General features: G+C 59.9%; 1 protein-coding gene across 1 annotated transcript in view; it reads left to right on the top strand.

Annotated features, from left to right (window-relative positions):
- ZC3H3 (zinc finger CCCH-type containing 3) overlaps positions 1-26,961 on the top strand; it is a 102,217-nt gene that overhangs the window by 25,120 nt on the left and 50,136 nt on the right. Inside the window, exon 4 of the mRNA XM_032760618.2 lies at positions 8,944-9,097. Within this exon, the coding sequence (XP_032616509.1) occupies positions 8,944-9,097 (154 nt within the window). The remainder of the gene's footprint in view (positions 1-8,943; positions 9,098-26,961) is intronic.

Raw genomic sequence — 26,961 nt, 5'->3', positions numbered from 1 at the left:
CTTCCCAGGCAGTCCTGGCAGGGCTCCTAGGAGGGGCCAGATGTGCCTGCTCCTCCTGTCTCAGGGCTGGGGTCCTCTGCAGTCTCTGTTGTGGGGTGAGCATGTGCATGAGAGTAAGTGTGTGTGTGTGTGTGTGTGTGTGTGTGTGTGTGTGTGACTGCAAAGTTTCCTTTCGCGCTGACGAGGCTTTGAGGCAAGTTTTTCTGCCAACGTGGGATTCTGGCAGGGAGGGCCTAATGGCGGCAGCGAGCAGGTCTCTGCGCTCCACCCTGCTGAGCAGCCTCAGGGCGCAGGGCCAGAGGGTTCGAGGGTGCCCAGGAGGGCCCCAGCGGCCCCATGGCCCTGCTCCTGGCCACCACCACATATAGGGGCTCCTGCCCTCCGTCTGCAGCGTTTGAGGTCCTGGGAGCCATCACGCACAAGAAAAGTGGAGTGATTTATTAGACTCATAAAAATTCATACTTTGTGGTTCCAGTCATCCCGCATCTGAGGCTTGTTAGAGTGCGGGCCTGGCAGCTCCCGCCGCGCCAGCGTGGGGGCGGGGCACTCACCAGCCGCCCCCTGCCTTGGCTGCCATTGCGGCTCATTTAGAGAAATGGACCGGCCTGAAGCACACAACCACGCAAAGGGAGGGCTGGCTGGGGCGGAGGGGCCCAGCCATGTCACCAGCACACTCCCTGCACCTGCAGGGCCTGGGCTGGAACTGGCAGGGCTGGCTAGATGCCAGGGTGCTGAGTGTGTTTAACCCCTGGGGCTGGCTCCAGATGGGCAGTGAGTCTGTGCCAACACAGCCAGGGGTCTGCCCACATAGATGGTGGTCCAGGTGCATAGGTGGATGCGGCCGGTGTTTCCAGCCATCTTGAGTGACACAGGTGGAGCGCCTGTGCAGGTGGATGCGGCCCCTGTTTCCAGCTGTCTTGAGTGACACAGGTGGAGCGCCTGTGCAGGTGGAGGCGGCCGGTGTTTCCAGCCTCCATCCCTTCCAAAGGCACCTGTGAAGGCTCCTTGGCCCAGCACCTGCCTGGCCCAGCTGTGCCATCTGTGGGCATCGTGGGCTGGTGTCTTCCTCTAGGCCTTGGCCACATTCCCACCTGTGGGCCGAGGGGCCGAGGTGCCCTCAGCTGATGTGGCTGGCATTGTGGGTTCTGTGTGGTGGCCAGGAGGGGCACAGGTGCCTCCCTTCTTGTGATGGGGACATTTTGCCTGAGCTGGCCAGAATCAGGCAGGAGCCCTACCTGGATCTTTCCCTCCAAACAGTGGAGGGGCCTGGGAGGCCTGTTTGTGGGGAGAGCCTGAGCCTCCCGTGGTGCCCACTTTGATTCCACTTTTCCGCACAACTGCAGGGTCCCCACAGCCTGCCAGTGCTGTCTGCAGGAAGCTGATGTCACGCATGACCGGCCCAGTTTGTGTGCTCATCATCACTAATCACTGCAGCCCCTCGCTGCGCCCCAGGGGCCCTGCCGATGACCCGCCTGGCTGGCGTGATGGAGGGCCGAGGCGTTGCAGGCGGGGGAGTGTGTGTGCGCCACAGGCTGGCTCCATCCTGCCCTTCTCGGTGTCTAGATGAGAAAAGCAGCTGGGAACTGCCCATGTGTGGTCGGGGAAGAGAAAAGCAGAGGCTGGGCTTCTGGATTGGGGAGTGGGGCGGGAGCCCCATGCAGGCCTGGGCCCCAGGGACTGACCCTCATGTTTCTCAGAACCCAGTAGTAAGGACTGGTGAGTCCAGACAGTGGGTGCAAGGCATGGCAGGCTCCCTGAGCTCCCAGCATTCATGGGAGGGGAGTGTGTCTGCAGGATGGTGGGGGCACTGGCCAGGCACAGGCCTCGTCCTGCGGGAGCAGACACCCAGGACCACAGCAGATGCGGCGGCCAGGCCTAGCTGCACATGGGCCAGACAGGGAGGGGACTGAGGAGGGCAGAGAGAAGAAACACAAAAAACCAAGGAGGATTTCCTGTCCTGCCTTGGAGAGTGGCCTTGGAGCGTGGCCATGCAGCCCCTCACTTCACCAGTGTCAGTAGAAAGGAGGCTCTTGGTCCTGCAGATGGGTGCCTGCAGGTGCACGTCCAGGTGGTGAGCCCAGCTCCTGGGCTGGGCCGCATTTGAGCTGCACGGCCTGGCTCTGCATGAAACTCGAGGGCCTGAGGGGGAGCGAGAGCAGGGTACAGGTTTGTGGGGTGAGCAACCCGGCCCCGTCCTGGCTGCTAGCGGTGAGAGCCACAGGATTGGGAATGACCATGCACGTGTGCTCACGCCTGTGTGCATGCCCACCGCCCACCGTGTGCGTGTCAGTCTCTGCGTGTGCTCCTGAGTGCGCTTGCGTGTCCCGGCAGGATCATGCTTGCTGCGTGGTAACACCGAGTGGACGCTGGGAGGCAGGCCCTGGGTGGGCCAGTGGCTCCAGGCCAGCTCCACTGCAGATGCCGCAGACACTGGGGAGACAAGGGCCCGAGCCAGGATGGAGCCCCCCTGTCCCCGGTGGGGACACATGGCCTGAGGCTCCTGGGAGAGAGGGCAGTCTCCTGTGGACCTCATGGTGGCACTTGAGGGCCAGAGACCTGTTTGACCTCACTGCCCCCTGCACATGGTGGACCTCGGGGAAGCCGCTCCTGATGGCCCCTGGGGTCCGCCCACCCCTTCTTGGAGGCCAGAGCCCATGTCACCCCGTGTAGCCTTGGCCTCGCCACCTTCAGGACCTAGCGCTTGGAAGTGCCAGGGGTGAGCACCAGGCTACCAAGGTGGCGACTCTGCAGCCCCAGGGGACAACTCAGACTGGGCCGACTTCAGAAAGGGGCCGGTGGAGGGGCCCTTGCTGTGCAGGTCCTGGCGAGCTACGCTGGTCAGCGGCCAAGCTGGATTTCAGCTGCTCCACAGCCCTTCACCTTGGCTGGGCCACTCTGTCCACCCCCGCCAGCCTCAGCAAAGGCTGTGAGGAGCTGCCAGGCCCAGGTGCCTTCCAGGAGGTGCCTCGGACTAGGCCTGGCTGTGCAGGGAAGGGCATCTGTGCTCACAGTGGGCAGAGCCTCCTGCCCCAGGAACAGCGAGAACTGTCCCCTGAGCTGCCTTCAACGAGAGACAGTTCTGCGGACGCTGCCTCTGACTGGCTGCAGTAGCAGGCGCTGTGCCCCCACCAGGCCTGGGGGTCTGCGCACTGCTCAGACATACGTCACGGTCTGAAATGCAAGAGCCCAGGGCTCTCGGGAACGGGAGCCACATGCTGTGTTGGAGTTTTCATGGCCGTTTCTCCAAGAGCACGATCAGCTGCTGTCAGGGACGCTGCCTGATGGGACTGCGTGAGCCTCAGAGTCTCCAGTGTGGGGCCTGGTGTTGGGTGTGCAGCAGCCTCGGTGGGGGCGGGATCACCTGCCAGCTGCAGGAGAGGAGATGGGGCCTCTGGGCTCATCTGCCCTGTCGGCTGGTCTGGAACTTGCTTGCCCCATTCCCTGGGGCTCCCCCTGCTCCCCTGCCTTTGCCCCTCAACAGTCTCCTAGCCAGGGTGGGAGGGGTGGGGGTGTGAGGGGCCTTTGAGCTGGACCTGCGGGGAAGGTGGGGCCTGCGCTTGGCAGGTGCTTCCTGAGGGCAGCGTGGTACCAGAGGCTGTGGAGCCAGCTGAGGCCGTGGGTGTGAGTATGGTGCCAGCCATGCAGCAGCACAGGGTAGGCCTGGCCCTGACTCCCAGTGCCCCCAGCTCTCCTCCCACGCCCCCCGCTCCGACTTCCCCACAGCGCCTGGGCACCCCCTGCCCAGGCTGTCCCAGCCTCTTGCAGCCCCCACTCTAGCCCTGGGCCTATGCCCTGCTCTCTCCTCTCTCAGGAACCCCAGGCTCTGCTCCTTCCAGGCAGGCTCGGCTCTCCTGGAGGGGCACTTCCCGGGATCCTGCCCGCTGTGTGTACCTCCCCGCGCCACTGAGCAGTCTGTTGTAATCACAGCTCTAATTAGGCGATTAATCGTGGGAACTGTGCTCTGTGGGAGGAGACGTTGCCTCGTCCCTGGCGCCCTCTTGCGGCTGTGAGGCGCAACCCCCTGAGCTCTGGGTTGGTCGGTCAGGCAGTGCCGGAGGAAGAGGCCCACCAGTGAGTGGGGCGGGGAGTGTGACTGGCGCTGTGTCCGGGGGCCGGGTGAACTCAGGTTTCTGGGGACGGCACAGGGCCTCCTGCCCTCTCTTTAGGCTGTGTCCTGCTTGCCTGTGGGGCATTCACGGCCCTACTGGAAGGTGCCATACCCAGTCTGTGCTGCTGCCCGGCCCCTCCTGCCTTGTGCTCAGGGCACCGGGGCCAGAGACCCGGGCTGGCACAGAGTTGGGACCGCCTCAGAAACTGCAAGAGGACTGGAAAGACACAGAACCGGGTCACAGACACCAGGAAAAGTAGGTTTGCAGGCGTGCAAGCTGCCATTAAGTCAGAGAAGGGCATAGGTGGTGTGGAGATGGCGAGGTGCCAGGGCAGCTGTTGATAAAAAGCAGATCAGGCAATGTACAAAGAAGGTGAAATCGTCAGGAATTAGGGATGGGGGGCCTGACTGGCCGGAATGCCCGCGGCCCACAGCCATCCGTCACCCTGGGCAGTGCTGCAGCGGCCCCGGGGGCTGCACCTGGACTGGCCCCTTCCCTGCTCGCTCTCCTCGCATGCAGGGTCTGGGCTGCCCCAGGCCTGTTCTGTGGGTCTGGCCCATCCTGGCCGCTCGCTGCTGCCACTTCTCCCGTAACGTGGTGTGGTGCAAGGTGTCTGTCGGGCAAGTCAACATCATCCGTTCGTGGGCCCCACACCGTCCTGTCTGCTGCTGTGGGGGTGGCCGATTCCAGCAAATTCCGTGGCAGTCTTTGGCCTCCTGCTCAGCTGTCCCCACTCCCCAGCTGGGATGAAGCCTGCGGAGGCTTGGGGAAGGGGCTTGTAGAATCAGGGTACTTTCTCGGGCTGGCAGCCCAGCAGTGACAGTTTTGCTGTCTGCACTGGGCCCGTCTGCACCAGGGCCCGCTCTTGTGCCTGCTATTTCTGGAGGCCCTGGTGCTCCCATCTCTGTAGCCCACTGTGCATGAGGCCCAGGGGCTGGTGGATGCTGGCTTGGGGCACGGTCAGAGGCCTTCTGGGTCTCCACCTCAGTTGATGGGCGAGGCCCTCCCTGATGGAGCTGGTCCTGCTCTCATCAGCATGCTGGGAGCTGGACAGATAGCTGGACAGCTCCCCGGGACACTCACCCTGGCCCTGGTGGGCTGGACGGTGGAGTGGCGGAGCAGCCTTCTCTCCTGCCTGGCAGCCTCAGACAGTTCTACGCACAGAGTAGTAATTCTAGTTTCATCTTCTTATTCATTAACCAATTGTGAAATTAGCAACTCATTTTCTTCCTAGTTATTTCCCTTCAAAGTTCCATAAAGATCTGAACTCTCTCTCAACTCCTGCTCCACATAAAACAGAGCAAGGCTGTGACCCCCATCTGATCAGATGAGCCATCTGTGTTGGAATTGTCCGAGGAGAGTGAGCCGGGTGGGCAGGGCCAGGCTCTGCAGGAGCAGCTCATGCTGGGGGTGGGAGCAGACTCCTGGACCCATGATGGCCGGGCCCAGCCTCAGCGGCCGCCCCCCTGACAGTGCGTCGTTGGGCATGTGGTGCTTGGTACACAGCAGGGCTCTTGAGGTGCCTGAGGGCTGCCCCACCTGGTCCCCGGCCCGAGGGCATGGTGCCGTGTGCAAGAGCTCAAACCCTGCTGATGGATGGGCTCATATCCCATTCACATATGATGCCAGCAGTTTTTTTGTAGTTTGTCTTCCATTGCGGTAGTAAAGTTTTTAATTAGGAAAGCTAATGAGATCGATTAGTCATTAGAAGTGACCTTTTGATGGCGGGCGGAGAGGGCTGCGTGTGTGGGGCTGATAACGCAGGCCGGGGCATCGCCGGCAATAAAGGTGCAAGGGGCTTGATGTGCGCAGAGTGTGCCACGGGAATGCATCACATGGAGAAAAGAAATTACAGCCCTGGGAGTCTGTAATGAAGGGAATTAAACCAACATCCTATCTAAATAACACGATTATCTACACAAACCCCAGGAGCCAGGATGGTGGGTGCCTGGGCCTGTGTCCTCAGGGAGGAGGGCAGAGGCCTGTTTATGCCAGGGTCCTTCTTGGCCACAGAGCAGCATCCTGCAGCCTCCCAAGCCTTGCCACCTGCCCACGCCATCGCTGCACACCCTGGGGAACAGGGCCGGGGAGGGACCCTTCCTTCCTGCAGCCTAACTTTCTGGGTCCATGTGCCATGCATGGTCTTAGGAGCCCTTGCTTCTGCCAGCCACTGGGGGCCCAGCTCAGAATTCATCTGCTACTACCCATCTGTCCGGCTGTGCCCTGCTCATCCTGGGTTGTCATGAGGTTGTCTGAGCTGCCCATCTGGGAGTGACAGGGACTGCCTGCCCGTGGTCTGCAGGGCCTGCTGTGGGGGTGGGTTGCAGGCTGGAGCCCAGCTTGGGCCCACACTGGCTGCCACCTTCTCACTGTGAGCCCCTCGAAGTGCCCCCACTCTGGTAGGGACTGTGGGAGAGGGGTCTATCTAGGTGACATGTGCAGAATATACCTGCCCAGCCTGAGTGGGCTGTGACAAGAGGCTGGGGCCGCGTTATTACCGTGTGGTTTTCAGGAGTGACATTTGGGCAGTAAGAAGTAACTTACTTCTAAGTTACTTAAGCCTGACCTGACCACTGCCAGCGCCGCACAGGAGCGTGATCACGGTGCCGCCGCCCGCCAGGCCCTGCCTGCCCCAAGCTGCCCCTCCTGGGCAGAAGTGTTGTAGAATGCAGAGTCCAGTCCTGTGTGCAGTGGGGGCTGGGACTTCCTAGAGGACTTGGCATGTGCTGGACCTGGGAGGGAGGGCGAGCCCTGGCCCCCAAGGTTAGAAGTGATTTTAGCCAAAGGGAGGCTGTGCATTTGGCAACGGGAATGGAGCTGGGCCAGGTCTGGGGGCTCCTGTCCTTAGAATTTTGGGAAAGAGGTTGATGAGGAGGGGAACATGAACCCCTGGGGCCGGAGTGTGGCCCAGTGTCCCTCCTGCCTTACTTGGCCCCACCTGGCCTCTGAGCAGGACTGCAGCCTAGCTTTGTCATGCCGTGGCTCCAAGCGGCCAGCATCGTCCCAGGCTCTACGTCCCGGAGCAGCAGGCATTGGGTGGCCTGGGAGGCTTGTGGGAAGCATGGTGGGAAGCAGGCTGCAGGCTGGCAAGTGGGTCACCTGGGTACTCTGGGGTTGGGGGTGGGCCGGTGGCAGCCCCGCGCCCCGGCCCCATGGCTGGCGGTGCTGCAGTGGGTGCCCTGACTGCCCAGGTGCCGAGGCTGACCCCCAGCTTGGCCCAGGTGGGGCAGGAGCAGCCGGGCAGCCTATGCTCTCCTCAGGCAGAAGCAGGGAGCCTGCAGCAGGGCTGGAAGGTGGCGAGGTCACCTCGGGGTTATTGATAACTTAAGGACTTCTTATGTTCTCCAGCGCTTAGTTGAAACAAGCTATTGATTTTTTTGCTGGTTTCTCCTTGCTTGTAAGACCTTGAGAATTCAATTGGCAGACTCTCTGATGTGGACTCTTGGGGGCTCTGGGGAAGGCTTTGATGCCATGTTGGGGCCAAGTGTTCCTGACTTGCTCCTGTGCAGGCTGACAGGTGCCTGAGTAGAGGCTGCAGCTTGGATGGTGCTGGGGGAACGCCTGAGGGAGGGGCTCTTTGCCGACATCTGGACAGGGCAGTGTGGGCAGGAGAGTGAGCGAGTCTGTGGAGAGATGGGCCAGAAGCGCGGCCGCCAGGAGGGGCCCTGGCTGCTCAAGGTCCGTTGCGTTTAGGGCTCTGGAAAAGAATTTGGGAAATGGTAACAGTTACTGGTCCTGTCCAAGGAGCAGGGTGCCTCGAGGGCTGTTTGGCTGCGGGGGCCAAGAAGGTGTGTCCTGGGGCTTGGGGGCAGTCAGGGGTCCCGGGCACAGGGGAAGCTGGGCACTGACTGGAAGGAAGTGAGGTCCCCTGGACTGGGCTGGGCGGGGTCCTCCTGTGGGTGACCCTGAAGGGGGTGGAGGGGGGCGGGGGCCTCTTGCAGCAGCCCCTGAGCCTTGGGCTGCGAAGGGAGCTGTTGGGAGGGCGGGCCTGCGCCCACTGCTGGGTTAGCTTTAATGATCTGGGCGGCCAGAGCCGTACACGATGACCTGGGCGGCCAGAGCTGTACACGATGACCTGGGCGGCCAGAGCTGTACACGATGACCTGGGCGGCCAGAGCTGTACATGATGCAAGTTGGGCAATTAGACGCAACCCTCGAAGCTATGGGTAAATTGCCAGCTATCAAGTGGAAGGGAACTCGGGCAAAAGATTCCTGTTAATTGCATGAAACATTCAGCAAGAAAAAAGCCGTTGTGTCTATCACCCTGCAAAATGTTATGAAAACAGTGATTAAGTACATAAATCTGTCTGGGCACAGCAGTGAGGAGGTGCCCCTTGAGGAGGTGAGTGCTCCAGCGCCCCTCCCGTGTGCAGGGCACACGCCAGGAGCCTCCCAGCCCCGCCCCTCTGGCCTGGGTAGAGGTGGCCCATCTGCCTTCCTCACTGCTCTGCTGGAAGTCAGTCAGCCACCTCGAGTCCCCCTGGTGCGGATACTGTCTAGGGGACTCCAAGGCATCCCCGGCTGCCAGACCCCTGGCTTCTCCTGGTTTTCCTATGGTGTGGGCATTCCCTTGTTTCTCCAGATGGCTAGAGGGTGTGCGGGGCTGGTGCCCGCCTCTCTTAGAAGCTGCACTGGCTAGCTCCTGAAGCGTCGGCTGCCAGGCGCCCTGGGGATGTGTGTGCCAAATGGGTTGAGGGTTTTATCCACGGGGTGATGGAGAGTCTTCAAGCTCCGGTGGAGGGGGTGGGCAGAGCTGGCACTGTGGGCAGCCTCTCTGACCCTGCCCTTGCCGACCTTCCCTGACCCATGTCTGTGCTCTGGGTTTTCTCTACAGCGCCCAGCCTGCATGCCACGCGGACTCCACCCACCAGCAAGGTGATCAAGACCCGCTACCGCATTGTCAAGAAGACGCCGGCCTCGCCTCTCGGCGCCCCACCCTTCCCCCTGTCTCTGCCCTCCTGGTGGGCCCGGCGGCTCTCACTATCCAGGTAGGAAGGCTTCCTCCAGGCTCCTGCAGGCCTGGGAACTGGGCTGTCTGGCCCTGCCCTGAGGGCTGCAGGGTAGAACCCTGCCAGGGGGAGCTGAGCGCATCCCAGAACTGCTTGGTGTTGGGCTCGTTGGCTGGGGGACCAGCCCGATTTTTCTGTGTCTTTAGCAATTTCTGCACCAAATAGGAGGCCAGCTTGTGTTTACCACATACACATGAAGACGGACGGACACACACGCACACACATGCTCTGCTGTTCTCAGCAAGCCTATTAGCTGGTGAGGGCTCTGGCCCATGAAAGCTTCTGCTGCCCAGACGGTCAGGGCCTACGCCATGTGCTGTCTGAGCATCTCTCGGGGAGAAGCTGCTGGTGAGAGAGGCTGGGCCTTCAGTGGCCTGTCTGGAAGCTGTCGATATATGATTGTCAAGGCGGTGATGTGAGCTCCTCCTTGCCCTGCTGCTGGCTGCCTGCCCGTGGTCTGGCCACTGCTCCCACTCTGACCTCGGTGCAGGCTGGGAGTGTGGCTCTGTCGGCAGGTAACGGCTTTTGCCTTCCTGGGGCCCCTACCCTGGGAGGCTTTGCCACCTGCTCAGTCAAGGTTGCTCAGCCTCTGGGCCTCAGGAGGCTTGGCTCTAGGGGTTGGCCCCTTCCTTTGCTGTGGTGGTGGTGCCCCATCTCCAGGTTGGGAGAGGGTGATGGCCCTGGCAAGCAGATGGGAAGCGGGCAGTGGCAGACCCCTCCCTCTGTCTTCTGACCCTCTCCGAGGGAGCCTGCTCCTGGGGGAGTGGCGTGGGCCAGAGATGGTGGGCAGGGCCTCAGGGCGAGCAGCCACGGTCCAGGGCACGGCCACCCACTGGACCGTAGCTGCCTGGCGGTTCCCTGCTGCTAGCCAGAGGTTTCCAGGCCTGAGGCTAACCCCAGGGGATCCACCCACCAGTGTGGACAGCCCTACCCAGCTCTGGGGCCCTGTGGCAGGTCAGCCAGCTGTCGAGCCCACCAGGTGGTGTCCTGCTGCCTCCCGTATCACCAGGCCACACTCAGCTTGGCCCTGCTGCTGACTTTTCTGGAGGCAATAGCTGGAGTATATTTTAAATTAATTTTACTGCACTTTTTGTAATATTTTTGTTTTAAATAGATTTATAAGCATCTCGGGGGCTATTTCTACAAATTTATGAAGATAATTTTTATTCTCTTGATAAGGTTAAATTTACACCTGCTATTTCCATATTAATTCACATTGCTAAGTGGATCTAATTTTCTTCCGTTCTTCTATCTGGTGAGCATGGCCTTTCCTAATGCAATTTCCCCCACACTAAATCACTGTGATCGGGAGTCATGATCGAGCTAAATTAACTTAAATTAATTTACTTAATAAGAGCCCCGGATCATCGGGAATGAGGTTCAGATTTATGGATTCTCCGCTCCTGCTCCCCATCCTGTGGTCGTCGTCAGCCCGACGTCGAGGGTCCACCTCTCCCTGGGGTGCAGCTGGGGGCCGAGTGATGATTTTCCTCAGGGCGGACCCAGCAGGGCCTCTCCTTCTGGATTCTGAAGGCCAAGAAGGCCTCCGGTTTGGGTGCGGCTGGTCTGGGTCCTGTAGCTGGGCCTGCCCAGGAGGGCCCTGATGATGGTGTTGTTGCACAGAAACAGGTGCCCATGCCCTGGGGCTGAGGAGGCCGGGAGGAGGAGGAGGTGGCAGCCGGCCCAGTGCCCAGGGCCTCCTGTCGGTGCCGTGTGGCTGAGAGCAGCGGGTCAGCTGAGAGGCTCCCTCCAAGTTCCCTGTCCTTCCAAAGTGAAGCCTGGCCAGCTGCCCTGCAGGAAGCGGCCGTGACTCTCTGAGTGCCCCAGTGTAGGGGCTGCACCACAGGCATGGGTGGGCAGGCGGTGGAGCAGGCATCGCCTTTGATGGATCAAGGCCCCCAGCACCAGAAGCCTGAATTCAGCCCAGCCCTGGAGGCCCTGGCTGTGGTCGGTGGCCATGGGCTCCAGGCCTCAGTGTCTTCTCTGTGTGTGAAGGCCTGGCTGAGCCTGCCCCAGGATGCACATGTGGCTAAGGGGGTGTGTGAGGGCCCTCCTCGCTTTCCTGACCGCCTCACCCCAGTCTGTTCCACTCCTTGCCAGGCGTCTGGGACCCTTTGGGGCATGAGCCCAGGGCTTGTGGATGGGGTGTGGGGGTAGGGTGGGGAGGGTGCTGAGCTGAGGGGCACGACTCTTAGGAAGTCCTGGGAAGAATGGGCACCAGTGGGCTGGGCCTGCCTCGCCCAGGGTCACCTGCCACCTGCGTCCCAGCATGGCTGCCTGGCCTACTATTGCCTGTTTGCATGCCTGGGCTCAGGGTTGTTGAGGCAGAAAGGGCCTGTCTGGGCCAGCGGCTGGTCTAGCCTGGCCCATGTGCCATCTCCCGTGCTGTATCAGAGCCAGGGCTGCCTGCATGTGGCTGGACCCTCAGCCCTCCCTGGGCAGGCCCAGGCCACCATGGACTAAGGGCTGCCATGGAGAGGAAGAAGGCAGGCTGTCCTGCCAGTTGGCTGGCTGGAGCCTGAGACCAGGGCTCTCCTTGGGCCCCAGCTCCCTCCCCCATCCCTGGAGGGGCTGGCGGGCAAGCCCCAGCAGTCCTGGAAGCCACGATGTTCAGAGCTGGCGGGGGCTGGTGGACACGCGGGAGGGGAGGGAGGCAGGGTGACTAGTGGCTGAGGAACAGCGCTGGTGTGGGATGCCCCCTGCCAACCCCTCACTGTGATTGGAGATCTGGTCGCCCTGAGAGGAAGTCATCTGTGTACGTGGGGCCTGCTGTCCCTTGAGGTCCCGGAAGGCCTCTTCCCGTCAGAGCCTTAGCATCTTGCTCTGTTGTTGAAGCAGACCCGTGAGTTCCGAGCATGGAGCCGGGCCTGCTCTCTGTGAAGCTGCCAGCTCCTGGGAGATGGACGAGGCCAACAGCGCTGCTCTGGGAGGAGAGGGAGCTGCTGGCAGAGGCTCTGCGAAGGGATGGCAGTGGGGAGCACAGCGAGGCCCAGGGGGCTCTGAGTGTTGAGGGAAGGCCCTGGGGGTCTGTGTGTGAAGGCCAGGCTGACCCCGCCCCAGGATGTACACAGAGGTCCCAGGGCTGCTGCTGGGAGTGGCTGAGCATCCTGGGTAGGGTGTAGTTGGGGGCAGTGCAGCGCAGCGTGAACATGACAGCCTGTCCCTGCCTGCTTGTGCCATGGGAAATAGGTAGGGTCTCTAGGCTCGATTGTGGTGGGGTGTTCAGGACAGGGCCTGAGCCGGAACCCCAAAGATGGAGGAGGGGGCAGGACCTCTATCTCTCGTCCTGAGAGGAATGGGACTGGGCCCTGCCCAAGGTGGGGACAAGAAACAGTAACACAGGCTGCCACAGTGAAACTTGCACAGCTCTGCTGCTGACAACAGCCCTCACCTTGTGCTCTCTCTGTCCCCGTCCCTGGGACCTCCCCTGCCCTCTTTTCCCCTCCCCTCCCCTCGGCTGTGATGCTCATGGCGGGGACTGCACTGCCCTGAGGAGGCACGAGAGGGGGCCCCTCTCCTGGCCATGAGCCCCCAGGACCCCTCTGCAGCTCCTTTCAGCTTTCGGTTGGAGAGCCCCAGGCCCTGAGCTATTGGCCCTAGCTCTGCCCTGGGCAGTGGGGAGGGCTCAGGGTGATTAGGCCTGTTCCCTCCTCTGGGAAGCTCTAGAAACTCCCCCTTCCCTGCAGCCCGAGGGAAGGAGGGTGAGCAAGTGAGTGCCCCGCCTGAGCCTAGGCCTCCGCCGTGTCCCAGGGGGTGATTTGGCACACGCACCCTCTCTCTCCTCCTCCTAATATAAGTAGAAACTTACTGTTGGCCTGGTGGTCACGTTGGGCCCATGTGGAAGGCTGGAGGACAGCATCAGGGCCCCTTGATGGCTGGGTTTGTAATAGGGGCCGGGGCCTCTCCTCCCTGTCAGCAGCTTTCTTGGCCTGGACATGGAGGAGGCGGTGGGGAGATGGCTGGGTGCTGGAGGAGGTGGTGGGGAGCCGGCTGGGTGCTGGAGGAGGTGGTCGGGAGATGGCTGGGTGCTGGCTGGTGGCCTCAGGTTTGTGGCCGACCAGTGCTCGTCGTTGTCAGACAGAAGGCAGAGGCTGCTGGGCAGTAGCTCCTGGGGCTTCTGCGTGCTGCCAGCCAGGGTCTCTGAGGATGGGCACACCATTGAGGCACGCACCAGACATCATGTGTGGAGACTGGGGTGGGGCAGAGGGTGGGAGGAGAAAAGGAGCAGTGCCTGTGTGCCACGGGCAGGAAGGGACTCCTGCCTCAACGGGTGGCCGCCTGTGCTCCCATCAGAGGCCGCGTTGCCCTGGCCTGCAGATGCCCGGCCATGTGGCTGCTTGGGGCGGGGCAACAGCTGACGGGGGCATGCTGGTGGTGTGCTGGCCATGTGCCACCTCTCCCCAGAAGCTGAGGCATGGGACTGGGTTGTTCTGCTGAGCATGGTGCCCGTCACATCTGCCAAATACACAGGATGGGGCTGTTGCTCTGGCTCGGGGACCCTGGGAGCTTACTGTACTGCTGCCTTACACGTGCCTCGGCCATGCCACAGTGGTCCCTGAGAGCTGGCCCTGGCCAGCCCTCCCCCGGGCCCCAGGGCTGCTGCCTTGAAGTAAAGCCTGTCCCAGAGGGCCTGGGATGCAGGGGTGCGAGGCAGAAGGTCAGTGAAGGGTTTTGGAGGAGCCACCCTGAAGGCTGAGACTCTGCTGAGGGGATTTAATGTTTTTGTTTTTCTGAGATTTGTGGATCTGCTGGTGCCCTCACCAGCTCCAGCAAGTTCATTAATCTGAACTGAAGCTGAAATGTGACTTATATCCCTAACTGCTTGTCACTTTTTTTCTCTTTCCAAATTCATTTGACATGAAAGTGCGAAATAAACAGAAGCCGCTGCGCTTAAGCAGATGAATCGGAGGCTTTTCCATCCTGACTACAAATGGTCCTGTCACAGGGCTGCCTCTCGCTGGGCTGCCTTATTTTATTTTATTTTATTTTGTGTCTGTGCCGTAAATCTTAAGTAATCTGTGCAGTTTTGATGAGGGTTAGGCCAGGATTTTGAAGGGCTCTGAAACGCTTCTCTAAAGTGACGTCTCATTAAAGAGGAATCCAGCCTGGGGACGGGAGGGGTCCTCACCGCGATGCTGCGCTCCCCACGCGTGTCTCCTTAATGAGCAGGTGTGCCTGCACAGCCTCCTGGGATGCCAGCCGCCCTGCCCCGCCTCCTGCCTGTCTTCTGGTTTGGGCACTGTCTTTGTCAAATGGGGCCGTGTCACACAGTAGCACAGACTGGGGCTTCAGCAGCAGACGGTGACTTCTCACAGTCCTGGGCCGGACGTTCGAGACCAGGTTGCTGGGCAGACTTGGTGTCTGGCGAGGGCCTTCTTCCGGGTTTACAGACAGCTGTCTTCCCGCACATCCTCACGTGGCCCAGAGAGAGGCAGGGAGAGCGTGGTGAGTGCGTGTGCACTCTGGGGTCTCTTATGAGGATGCTTGTCCCATCACGAGGTCCCCACCTCAGGACCATTTCACCTCATCACCTCTGAAAGCCCTTCGTCCTCACACCATCCCGCTGGGGTCAGGGCTTCAGATCAGGTTTCGAGGGACACAAACATTCAGTCCACAGCAGGGTTCTTGCCGTCTTCTGACGTGCCCCAAAGGGTGTGCCAGTCAGAGGAACTTGGGATGAATCCTAACGTAACACCAGCGCCCCGTGGCCGGGCATGATGGCTCACACCTGTAATCAGAGGACCTTGGGATGAATCTTTATGTAAAACCAGTGCCCCGTGGCCAGGCATGGTGGCTAACACCTGTAATCAGAGGAACTTGGGATGAATCTTTATGTAAAACCAGCGCCCTGTGGCCAGGCATAGTGGCTCACACTCATAATCCCAGCACTTTGGGAGGCCGAGGCAGGTGGACCGCTTGAGCCCTGGAGTTCAAGACCAGCTCGGGCAACATGGTGAGACTCCATGTCTACAAAAAATACTAAAATTAGCTGGGCGTGATGGCTTGTGCCTGTGGGTTCAACTACTTGGGAGACTGAAGAGGCAGGAGGATCACTTGAACCCAGGAGGTTGATGCTGCAGTGAGCCATGATCATACCACTGTACTCCAGTCTGGGCAACAGAGCAAGACCGTGTCTCAAAAACAAAAATAAAAAACCCCAGCACTCCATCATGGCCCAACTCTGGGTGCCCTGGTGTTGAATGTCTCCTCCAAAACTTATGTTGACATCTAACAGACATGGCCAGGTGCAGTGGCTCACCCCTGTAATCCCAGCACTTTGGGAGGCCGAGGTAGGCAGATCATTTGCGGTCAGGAGTACAAGACCAGCCTGGCCAATATGGTGAAACCCCGTCTCTACTTAAAAAAAAAAAAAAAAAAAAAAAGTCGAGCATGGTAGCAGGTGCTTGTAATCCCAGCTACTTGGGAGACTGATGCCGGAGAACCACTTGAACCCAGAGGCAGAAGTTGCAGTGAGCAAAGATGGCGCCACTGCACTCCAGCCTGGGCAACAGAGTGAGATAGTCTCAAAAAAAAAAAAAAAAAAAAAAATAGACAATGTGACGTGACGGTGTAGGGAGGTGGGGTCTGTGAGAGGTGATTGGCTGTGAGGCTTCCACCCCTGTGGATGGCTCAGTGCTGCGTGGTGGGAGGGGCCCCTGATCAGAAAGGCAGGGCGTGGCATGATTGCCTCTCGATCTCAGGCACCTGCTTGCCTTCTGCCATAAGAAAACCCTCACCCGGTGCCGGCACCATGCTCTCGGATCTCTCAGCCTCCAGAACTGTGGGCCAAATACACTTGTTTTCTGTATAAATTATGCAGTCTGTGGTATTCTGTTATAGCAGCAGAAAATGGACTTAGATGCCAGGGCTTGCTCTGCATCTGGTGAGAGCCAGAGAGGCCCTGCCTGCCCCATCCTGGCAGTGTGCAGATGCTCTGCTCAGCCAGCCTCAGGCCTGGGACCCTGTTACAGGCTGGCATGGGGAGGTCCTAGACACCAAAGGGGTGTCAGTGTGTAGGGTCAGTTGTTGAGTGCCTGGCACTGGATGGGTGGGGCTCCCCCACCCACAGATACCTGGGCAGCAGGCAGCTCCAGAGTCTGAGCAGGCAGGCTCTGCCCACAGTGCTCTCCTTCTGTAGGGGGCAGTCAGGAAGCAAGCAGACAACAGAAGCAGATAGTTCTGTGGGTGGCTTCTGCCGGAAGTGCTGAGGCCCACCCAGGATGGATCTGTGGGGGGCTCAGAGAAGGCCCCTTTGAGGGCAGGGGCCTGTGGGGGGTTGAGAGGCCCGCATGGCCATACCACGAAGGGTTTGGAGTGTCTGCAGAGAGGATAGGGGCTGGGGGGTGGTGTTGAAGGTGGGATTTGCGGCCCAGCCGCTGCACTGGTTGGGGGCCAGCGGTTATCAGGGCAGGGCCAGCCCCGGGTGAGCAGCAGGCCAGCCGAGAGGCAGCACTGCTGCGGGCCTCCTGGGCTGTGAGGGCCGGTGTCACTCCAGGGCACGTTTCCAGGGTGTCTGCTGCCTGCCTGCTGCCTCCCCTCTGACATGGAGCCCGGGGAGCTTGGGCCTTTGCCAAGAGTGCTGAAGCCTTGTGTCTGCCCGTGTCCAGCTTGGCCCGGTGGAGGGTGGAGGTATCCTGTCTGTATCCTTGCTGCCCGGTGCTGGCTCTACTGTGAGAAGCTCATGCAAACAGCCTGGAGAGGCCCAAGGCCAAGGGCGGCCCTGAATGCTGTGAAAATGTTGAAGAATAATGGCATTGTCGCTTCTGGTTTTGGTTAATGGAGTTGCTGAGAATCGATTGATTTTGTTAAAAGCAGGTGTTGGTTTCGTGGGAGGAGCGATGCACCCACTGTGTTCTCACTGAACACTGGCTGGGTGCAGGTCTAGGTGCCCACTCAGGACAGAGGGGCAAGACCCAGGGCCAGAGCACAGAGGGGGCGGGGAGCCCTGGGGCCTGGCTGCTGGCGGGAGGGGCTGGGAGCCCTTGCCGTGCCTTCCTGGCTCCCACCCTGCTCTGGCCCTGGGTGTGACAGAAGGCAACCTCCAGGCCCCTCGTCCCTCTGTCCAGAGAACCCAGGACATGCGGTTCTCCTCCTCCTGGGCCTCCCTGACGGCCAGGAGCGAGCCTGTGCTCCCAGGCACTTCCCTCTGCTCCCAGGCGCTTCCCTCTGCTCCCAGGCCCTTCCCTCTGCTCCCAGGCCCTTCCCTCTGCTCCCAGGCCCTTCCCTCTGCTCCCAGGCCCTTCCCTCTGCTCCCAGGCTTCCCTCACAGCCAGGAGCTTCTGCTGAGTCCTTCGGTGTTTGCAACCTTGGGCTTGGCAGTGGTCCTGGCCGGCAAAGGGCCCGGAAATGCGGCTTGCATGGTTTCGGCAGCTCTCCGCCCCTTCTTGGGGGAGGCTCACGTTGGTGGCTTGCGTTTGAGCCATGGCTCTGCCTCTGCCCCTGCTGGCCCTGTGCCCCTCTGCCCCGCCCTGTACCCCTCTGCCCTGCCCTGTGCCCCTCTGCCCCGCCCTGTGCCCCTCTGCCCCCGGTTCCCATCCCCCTTGGGCTACTTGGTCCACACAGTAGTGTGGGGGCCAGTAGGCCCAAGGTGGTGAGTGGGCAGAACACAGGGTGACCCCCTCCAGCTGGGGAGGACAGGGCTGCGTGGGGCAGGAGGCTGGTTGGGAGCACTGCTGCCTACCTTGTATGTCCTAGCACAGCTCTGGGGGTGGCCTGGAGCCACCACAGCCTCCACGGCCTTTCCTCGCCTCTGTGGCAGGACAGCAGGCTGGCGAGGCAAGATGACCAGTGAGTGGGCCACACTAAGAGGCTGTGGACTCAGGTCAGGGGGTCTGGGTGCAAGTGACCCTAAGTACCGGGATCTCCTGATTCTCCCCGAGCCAGGAGGGCAGGAAGGCTCTGGCCCTGCAGGTTCTGGGAGAACCCGGCTTGACAAGGCTTCACATAGAGGGGTGGTGGTTTGGGTTGTGATTTTTAACTGGGTAGGAGCCTGAGTCTATGGGGTTTTGTGAGTGCTGCCACTCAGGCTGAGGTCTGGCTTCTTGACCTTCTTTCCAGGGTCCCCCAGGCAGGTGGCTGTAGCAGGCTGCATGACACAGCCCCTGCCCCAGGCCCTGGTCCGTGGCCCAGGCAGTTCCTGCCTTTCTCCTTGGCTCCTTCACTTGCATTCGCTCACCCAGTGTGTGTTGAGGGCCTGATCTGTGTCTGGCTGTGCCTGCATGGAAGCTATGGCCCCATGGGGACTTAGGGACAGGCTTTTTGGGGCCTCTTCGTAGCTGTGGTGCCTGCCAGGCAGAGAGGGGACTCTCTTGGAGAAGGAAGCAGCTGGCACAGCACCGGGGAGCCCCAGAAAGCCCTGTGGGAGGCACAGCGTGTTCAAGTGCAGAGACTTCAGGCCTCGAGCTGCTGGCGGCCCAGATAACACATGTGAGACCCGGAGACCACTGAGGCGACCTGGACTTGGCCGTACCAGACAGCCATGTAGCGATGGCCCTGGTTCAGCTCCTGTTGTGGGGCTGCTGGCCGGCAGGTGTGACATCTGTGTCCAGGCTTGCCCTGGCCCCTGGCTGCCCAGGGCCCTCCTGACCACAGTGTCGCGTCTCTGCTCTGCCTACTCCAGGACTCCACTGAGACCTTGGCCTACAGGTGGCTTCAGTCAGCAACAAAAGACCACAGCGGCCAGGATGGGGCAGGAGCGGGCGGTGCTGGTCCTGGGCTGTTGCCTGTTGGAGGTGGGACTGCTGTGTGGCTCATGGCCCATGTGGACCCCAGGCTGCCACCCTGGCTTTATGGCTGCACCTTCGGGGGCAGCTTCCTGCTGCTGCCCACCCAGCTGCCGGGATGAGGTGGCTGTGACTGGTGGCGGGGTTGGGGAGGATTGGGAAGGCGGTGCTGCTTGATGGACAGGTGGGTGCAGAAGCCTTGGGGCAGGCCTGGGTGCCGAGTCTCCCTGTCCTGGCTGTTCTGGGAACCCCTGGGTGGGAGGAGAGTAGCTGTGTGGCTCCTGGGCTTTCTCCTCTTTCCTGTCCTAACTAGCTTCTTGCATTTCATTTTTTGGGATAACTTTTTGTTTTGATATACTTTTACACTTACAGAAGTTGCAAAAATACCACTTAGGACCCCCTGGAGCCTGGTGCTTTGGGGTGTCTCTGTGACCACGCGCAGTTCTCCAGTGCAGGAAGGGCTGGGAGTCTGGACAAGAGATGCCAGCTATTTTGTGGACTGTCCTTCCACTGGGCTTATCTGATGTCTTTTTGTGATAAGATGCAGATTCGCCATTTTGGCGGGAAAGCCATAGCAGCACTGGTGTGGCCTCAGGCTGTCCGGCACAACGATGTTGGCCTGACCGCTGGGTTTATGCCATCCGGCAGTTTCTCTGCGGAGCAGGTTACTTTGGGCAATTGTTGGGGAGAAGCGTGAGGACTGAGGGAGCATCCTGTTTCTTACCGGACTTCTGTCCACTCGTTCTAGATGTTGGGATAACTTTCCCACGCCTCCTTCCATGCTGTGAGTGGTGGCTTTCCCTGTGCCCTTTGCCCTGCATCATTGTTGATTTGCTTTAACGGTGTGGACCCAGGAGTCTTACTCCACTTGATAGGCTGTAATCTGCTCTGTTATTTTGGTTCTCAGTTGGTCCCAGCCTTGGCTGGTGGAAGCCGCTTGAGGCTGGCCTGCGTCCCATTGATGTGTCCTCTCATTGGTGCTCCAGGCTCACCCTGGAGTCAGCTGTTTCTCTGCAGAACCCCGGCTCCTTGGGGTGCAGTGGCTCTCGGCCCTCCATGGCCAAGAATCACACAGCCACAGGTGTCAGTGGTGCTAAGGTCCTGGCCTGGGGTCACACGCTGCTGCCCTCTTGAGTCAGAACAAGGGCGTTGAGTGTCTGCTCCCACTCCTGTGCACACCCTCACCCCACAGCACGAGTTCCACTCCATCTCTGCTGGTTCGCTCCCACTCCTGTGCACACCCTCACCCCACAGCACGAGTTCCACTCCATCTCTGCTGGTTCGCTCCCACTCCTGTGCACACCCTCACCCTACAGCACGAGTTCCACTCCATCTCTGCTGGTTCGCTCCCACTCCTGTGCACACCCTCACCCTACAGCATGAGTTCCACTCCATCTCTGCTGGTTCACTCCCACTCCTGTGCACACCCTCACCCTACAGCACGAGTTCCACTGCATCTCTGCTGGTTCGCTCCCACTCCTCACGACACCTCTCTGCTCGTCCACCTGTCACACCCACACGATTCACTCATCTGCTGGTTCGCCCACCATCTCACATCTCTGCTGGTTCGCTCAGGCTTCCCTCATTCCGTGTTCCTGACTCTTCTCCCGCCACGAGACACCTGCCCCATCACCCTCAGTCTGTCCGCTCATTTGCTCAGGCCTAGCACACAAGTTCCAGTACTATTAGCAGATACCACGGAGCAAAGCAGGGCTACTAACTAGAGGTCCACATTTGTTCATAGTTCTTTTCTAGGTAGAATTTACGTACAGTGGGAGGTATAAATCTAACAGTCTATGAGTTCTAACAAATGAATCACCAGGTGCGGTGGCTTGCACCTGTAATCACAGCACGTTGGGAGGCTGAGACAGGAGGATAGCAGAGCCTGCGAGTTCAAGACCAGCTTGGACAACATAGTGAGATGTCTGTCTCTACAGTTAAAAAAAAAAAAAAAAAGAAAGAAGAGAAAAATTAGCCAGGCATGGTGGCATGCACCTGTACCCCAGCTACTCAGGAGTCTGAGTCAGGAGGATCGCTCGAGCCCAGGAGGTTGAGGTTACAGTGAGCCATGATTGACACTGCACTCCAGCCTGGGCGAAAAAGCGAGACTGTCTCAAAAACAACAACAGAAACCCCAAAACGCATGCACCTGTGCCACGCATACCTCGTCGAGATAAAGAACATTACCATTGCCCTTCTCTGTCCTCTTCCCGGTAGAGGCCTCCATCCCCAGAGGCAGCCCCGGCCCTGAGTCTCTCACTGTGGATTAGCTGCCTGCTCTGCAGCTTCTGTAAATGGAGTCAGATGTTCTCGCCTTCCCTTCTTGTTCCACACTTTATTAATTTTACTTGAGCCACTTGCAGTTTGGGGTGATTGTGAGTAGAGCCTGCTGAGTCCTTGTGCAGCTCTTTCTGTACACCTGTGTTTCCATGACTGTCGCACGTGGGGTCGCTGGGACGTAAGACATCTGCTGACTTGATGTGAAATCACCAAACCACTTTCCAGCGTGCTGCGACCCTTTCTGTTCCCCTCAGATGTGGTGTTACCGGCTTTCTAATCTGCATTCTCACATGTGTGGCCTCTCACTGTGGTTTTAATTTGCGTTTCCCTGACGTCCAGTGATGTTGAGTACTTACTCGGACTAACGTAAAGCCATTGGTTGTCTTCCTGTGTGAAAGATCTGCTCAGGCCGTTTGCCCGTTTGTGACTGGTATTCTGGCTCCTCATTCTTGACTGCAGGAGGCCCCCTTCCCCACCTTGCTGAGCCAGCCTTACCTGGTGGGATGAGAACTTTGTTCCTGCCCCGGGTCTCAGGGTGAGTGCGGGGGCTCCTGGCCCTCTGGGGGCCGTGTTCCTGTGCTCCCATCCCCTCGTGTGTCTGCCCACAGCACCCCCATCCCCCGACCTGCCGCTTCCCTCCTGTCCTGGCTGGCCCTCACTCTGGGCTTTGCCAGCGCCGCTGTGCTCTGAAGCCCTGACCTTCCCAGGCCTTGTGTGGGTCTGTTTGCAGGGGTGGTCACAGGAGCCCGTGGGGTGGGGTCCTGTGCTCACCCCTCGGGGGGTCATCTGCTGGAGCCCCATTCTCCACGCTGGCAGGCATTTGTGCTTTTCCCACCCAGAGCCTGGGGCCTGGTCAGAGGGAGGGCTGGCGGGCTGCCACCGGTCCCGTTGCTTGAGCTTCTCATTCACGCTCTCTGAGATGCTCTGGAATTTGAGAAAACTGGTAAAGAAATCAAAGCAGGAAGTTCGGCCTGAGGGTGGCAGGGAGTCTCTGCTGGAGCTGGGTCCAGGGCGCTCTGGTCCTCTGTGTGGGGTGTGGGTGGGCACCAGGCGTGGTCAGCCTGTGGGGTCTTGGGGCCCATCCTGGCCCTGGGGAGGCCTGTGGGGACGGCCCCCAGAGCTCCCGTTCCCCCCCACTCCCCAGGCTTCCCCACGTGCTGCTGAGGCAGGACTCCGGCAGGTTTTTTAGAATTTTATTTTATGGGAACAGGCGGTTACGGCTCCCCAAGTGCTGTAAAAGTTAATGTGATTGCCTCCCTGTGCCTGTGCTCATTTTTATAATTTTTTATTTTATGAAACAGGACAGGGAGCTTAGTGACTTATTACTATTCATTTCGTTTCAATGCAGTAAATATTGATTCAGTTGGGGGTTTTCAATTTAAACCACTCGGCGATTATATAAAATATTACTGGCCTCTGAAATTATGCTTACCGATCCCTTCGGCTGCTCATTAAGGAAGGAGTGCAATTTTTAGATCCCTTTTGCCTTCATCATTCTAATAAATGGGCTGAGATACGGTTTTGCACGGAAGGTGCCACAGAAGCTGCTAGCAGGGGCTTGACAGCGTGGATGCAACTCTTAATTTGGAAGTCGTTTCAAAGTGTGCTGTGGTTATTTATTTATTTCTCTGTTTGTTTGAGGCAGGCAGGCCTTTCGGCTTTGTGAGTGGAGTCCTTGGCAGTGCCCATGGCAGCAGGGCTGAGCTGGCATCCCCCCGAGCCTGCATACCTGCCACCTTCTCCAGGTGTGGCCGAGGGCCAGACCCCTCCTGCCGCCTTGGCCTTGGTGGTTTGGGGTAGGGAAGAGGGAGGAGAGCCAGTCTTGCCAGGCCCTGAGCTAGCCCGCATCCACACCGAGGCTGAGATGTCCCTGAGGGACACCTCTGATCCTCTGGGACTTTTTCCGGACGAAGGGAGAGGGACTTTTTCCTGGAGATCTTAGACCCCAGCCCTCACTGGCAGGCAGGGCAGATCTGGGCCAGGACACAGGACCCTGAGGGGGGAGCCCCTGGGGCCAGGGTGCCTTCTTCCTTTGCTGTTCTGACCAGCAGGACGTGCGTGCGGTCAGGTGCCCACACAGGTGTGGGTGCGAGGTGAGGCCCTCCCCAGGCCCCTCTGGCATCAGTCCCTTGGGAGCTGAGCATCGAGCCGGCAGTGGCTCTGGGTCCAGGTCTGTTTACTGGCTCTGTTCCTGTCCCCACGGGTAGGCAGCTCTTGGTAGGGAGTTCAGGATGGTCCTGTGGTCAGTGCTGCAGAGGGTCAGGGCCAGTGTGTCCTGGACTGAGGGTCCAGATGGTGGCGGATAAGGTGGACCAGGGCCCTGGGAGTGGCCTGATGCTGAGGCCCTGGTGGGAGAAGGGAGGTGGCCGCCACTGGATCCCCCTCACTGGGCCAGTCCGTGGTGTGTATCCCTTGACTGTGGTGTTTTCAATGGGTGGCTGGTGAGGAGGGGGGTGCCTGGAGGCCACCAAGGCCAGCCCACTCCTACCCCCCGCAGGCTCTGCCGCCCGACCTGGGCCTGCTGGTCCCTGCATCACTGTGCCTCTTAGGCCTCCACCCTTTGGTCCCATGCACGTCTGTCTTTTCCTTCTTGTTTCTCCTCTCTATCCCCTCTCTGCACGCATGTGTCCAGCTCTCTGTAGTGTGCCCTCTTTCTGCTTTCACTCCTTCTCTGCCCTCCTCCCCAGGGATATAAGCCACACTCAGGTGCTGCACCTGGTGCACCAGGTGGAGGCAACGCGCCTATGGGGTGGGCTGCCAGAAACACGGTGGCCGAGGGCTTCCTAGCAAAGAGGGAGGCCAAAAGGAGTAGGTGCTGTGAGTGGAGTCCAAGCCAGGCCCAGGGCCGAGGGTGTCCTGTGCCTGCAGGACTGAGGGAGTCATGCCCTGTTCTGCTCCTTCTCTAGGGCCCACCCTGCACCCGGCCTCACAGCCTTGCACAGCCTCTGCCTCCCCTGCCCCAGGGGGCAGCTCTGCTCAGTCCACCCCATCCCTGCGGTGAGAGCATGGCCTGCTGGGCAACGGTGGCAGAGGGACCCGTGAGTCCAGGACAGGGGGGTCCTCTCTGTGCCACTGTGACCATGCATGGCTCCAGGCTGGGCTGGCCTGAGGAGCTGGTGATGGGGCATGTACCCCAAGCCGGGTGTGTCACACTGCTTCTCCAGCTGTGGGGCTCAAGACGCTGCTTTGCCCTTTCGGGCTGGCTCCTGTGGGGTCATACGGGTGTGAGCCTCGCCCAGGCCCGGCTGTGAATGGCCGTCCCTGTCCCTGTTGTGGGCAAGCCCTTGGGACAGGATGCAGGAGCTCCCTGGTGAGATGCTGCTGCCACCTTGGTGGAACCGCAGTCCACAGCGTGGTTCCCTGTGGGTCGGCAGCGGCATCGCAGGGACAGGCTGCAGGAAGCGTCTGGTGACAAATCCGGAGGGAGCCTTCCTTCAGTTTGCACAAGGACCTTTGGGGAGGGAGCTCAAGGGCCCCCAGGGTTTCCTGTGAGATCCGTGGAATTCCCCTCAGCCTGGGGAGGGCGGAGCCCCCTGTGCCTGGGCCCTCCTGCCCCATCTGCCCAGCCGTGGACGTGCGTGTGTCTGCCAGTTGGTGCCTGGGCTCCCTGGAGGGAGGGTCAAGCACGGACATTCCTGGAAACTGAAAAACCACCCCGACAGGAAGAAATAAAATATCCTTGTCACCCGGCGCTACCTGGGTGCCTTACACAGTTAAACGCCATTTTAAATACCACTTTACCTTGGTTTTAGAGGTGGTCGTAAAGTATCATTTACATAGTCAATATTTATTTATTTATTTATTTATTTTGAGACGGAGTCTTGCTTTGTCGCCCAGGCTGGAGTGCAATAGTGCAGTCTCAGCTCACTGCAGGCTCTGCCTCCTGGGCTCAAGCAATTCTCCCACCTCAGCCTCCGGAGTAGCTGGGATTACAGGCGCCCACCACCACTCACGGCTAATTGTTGTATTTTTAGTAGAGACAGGGTTTCACCATGTTGGCCAGGCTGGTTTCAAACTCCTGACCTCAAGTGATCTGCCTGTCTTGGCCTCTCAAAGCGCTGGGATTACAGGCGTGAGCCACTGTACCCGGCCTCAGTATCTTATTTAACTCCTCGAGTATATCAATCTATATCAATCCTCCAGCCAGATCTCACCCCAAAACATGATGAACCTCTCAGGGCTGGGCTGAGTATCTGGCAGATGGACAAGCGTGGCGCGTTGCACTCAGGACCCGGGAACCCTTCCAGAACAATAGGCGCTGTGGTAGCTGCGGCATCTGCCTACCTCGTCCCAGGGCCCCACTGGGGAGGAGGCTGGTAGCAGGTTCTCTGGGCTGGGCCTGGGTGGTCACTGCAGTTGGCATGTGGACAGTGCCTGACAGAGAACTGAGGCCCCCACAGGGGACAGGAGTGTTCAGGAGAGCTGGGCCTGTTGGGGGTGGGAGTCCCTAGCCTGGCTGGCCCCAACCCTGGCCTCCCTACCTCCTTTCTATTATATTGCTATGTGGGCCCTCAGAGGTGGGACTGTGGGTGAGACTCCTACAGGGTCCAGGCCCCGGGGGGCCTCCCAGCTGCTGAGCACTGTGCAGCCCCACCCACCTGCTGGGGAGGCTCTCACCTTCCTCATGGCCCCCTTCCCCCCGCACCGCCCCTGCCCCATCCGCAGCTCCTGCTAGGGCCCTGCGTGTCAGGTGCCTGTTGGGCGTGGTTAGGAACCATGGGTGTCTAAGGGTGTTTCCCTGGAACCATGTGGCCTGGAGTGTGGGTGTGGGCTGCAGTTCCAGAGACCCGTGGCTCAGGGACAGGCCCAGGGACCACGGTGGGTAGGATGCACCCACCACTTTCCTGACTTTCCTGCAAGTCAGCAAGGGTCCCGCTGCCCCATCCACTCCCCAGAGTCAGGCGCGGTTTAATTTGCGGTTGGATGTCTGCTAAGATTGCGTCCACTTCCCAAGTCAGCACTTAATTGGCAAGGCGCTTGATTTAACAGCGTGGGAGCCTCCACCGGAAAAATGGCTTGAATAAATCACCGCCTGACGCCAGAAAATAGATATAATCTCAGCATTAACTACATTAATAGTAGCAGGAGCCAAATTAAGAAAGCCATAAAGCATAGGCGGGCGGGCATAAATTATGGCCCAGCTCAGTACCCTCAGTGCTCTGGCTTGCGCGGGGCGGTCCTGGGGCGGGACAGGGGCGAGGCGCCCCCTTGCCTGCTGAAGCTGCTTCCAGCCGGCTCCTCCCCTGGCCAGGGTGGTGGGCGGGGCCGGGCGATGGTGGGTGGGGCTCCGTGGCCCAGCCGCGGTGGGAGGGCGCATCCCCCCAAAGGCTGGCTGAGGGGCCCCAGCTCCCTCCTTTCCACTGGCTGCGTGTCTTCCAGGACTCCCCCACCCCACCCTACCCAGCTTCTTGGAGCCAGGCCCTGGCCGAGCCCTTCCCACCTGGGGCGTCCCCTGCCCAGTGGGTACTAGCAGTCATGGGGAGTGGCAGAGCAAGGAGAGGATTCAGTTAGGGCACAGGTACAAGACCCAGCTCCAACCTTTCTCTGGTGTCTGCAGCCTAGAAGGCTCCCTGCAGGCAATGACATTTGGCCAGGTGGTCACAAGCTGATCCCCACCCAGGCCCCACCTCGCTCCTCTCATTGCTGGTTACTTAGGCCCTCCCCAGAGAAGCGCCTTCATCTGGATGAACAGTCCTGGGGGTCAGCGCTGCCACTGGCTTGGGGGACAGAGGGGGCATGGACTGCTGGCCCTTCTGGGCCTTGTCAGCATCAGCAGCCACGGGCAGAAACGTGGACAGCGGAGCAGAGGAGGGTGCCATCCAGGCTTAACGTTAATTCTTG

The sequence above is a fragment of the Hylobates moloch genome, unplaced genomic scaffold (assembly GCF_009828535.3).
Source record: "Hylobates moloch isolate HMO894 unplaced genomic scaffold, HMol_V3 SCAFFOLD_9, whole genome shotgun sequence".
NCBI lineage: Eukaryota > Metazoa > Chordata > Mammalia > Primates > Hylobatidae > Hylobates > Hylobates moloch.
This window is presented reverse-complemented; position numbering and strand designations above follow the sequence as displayed.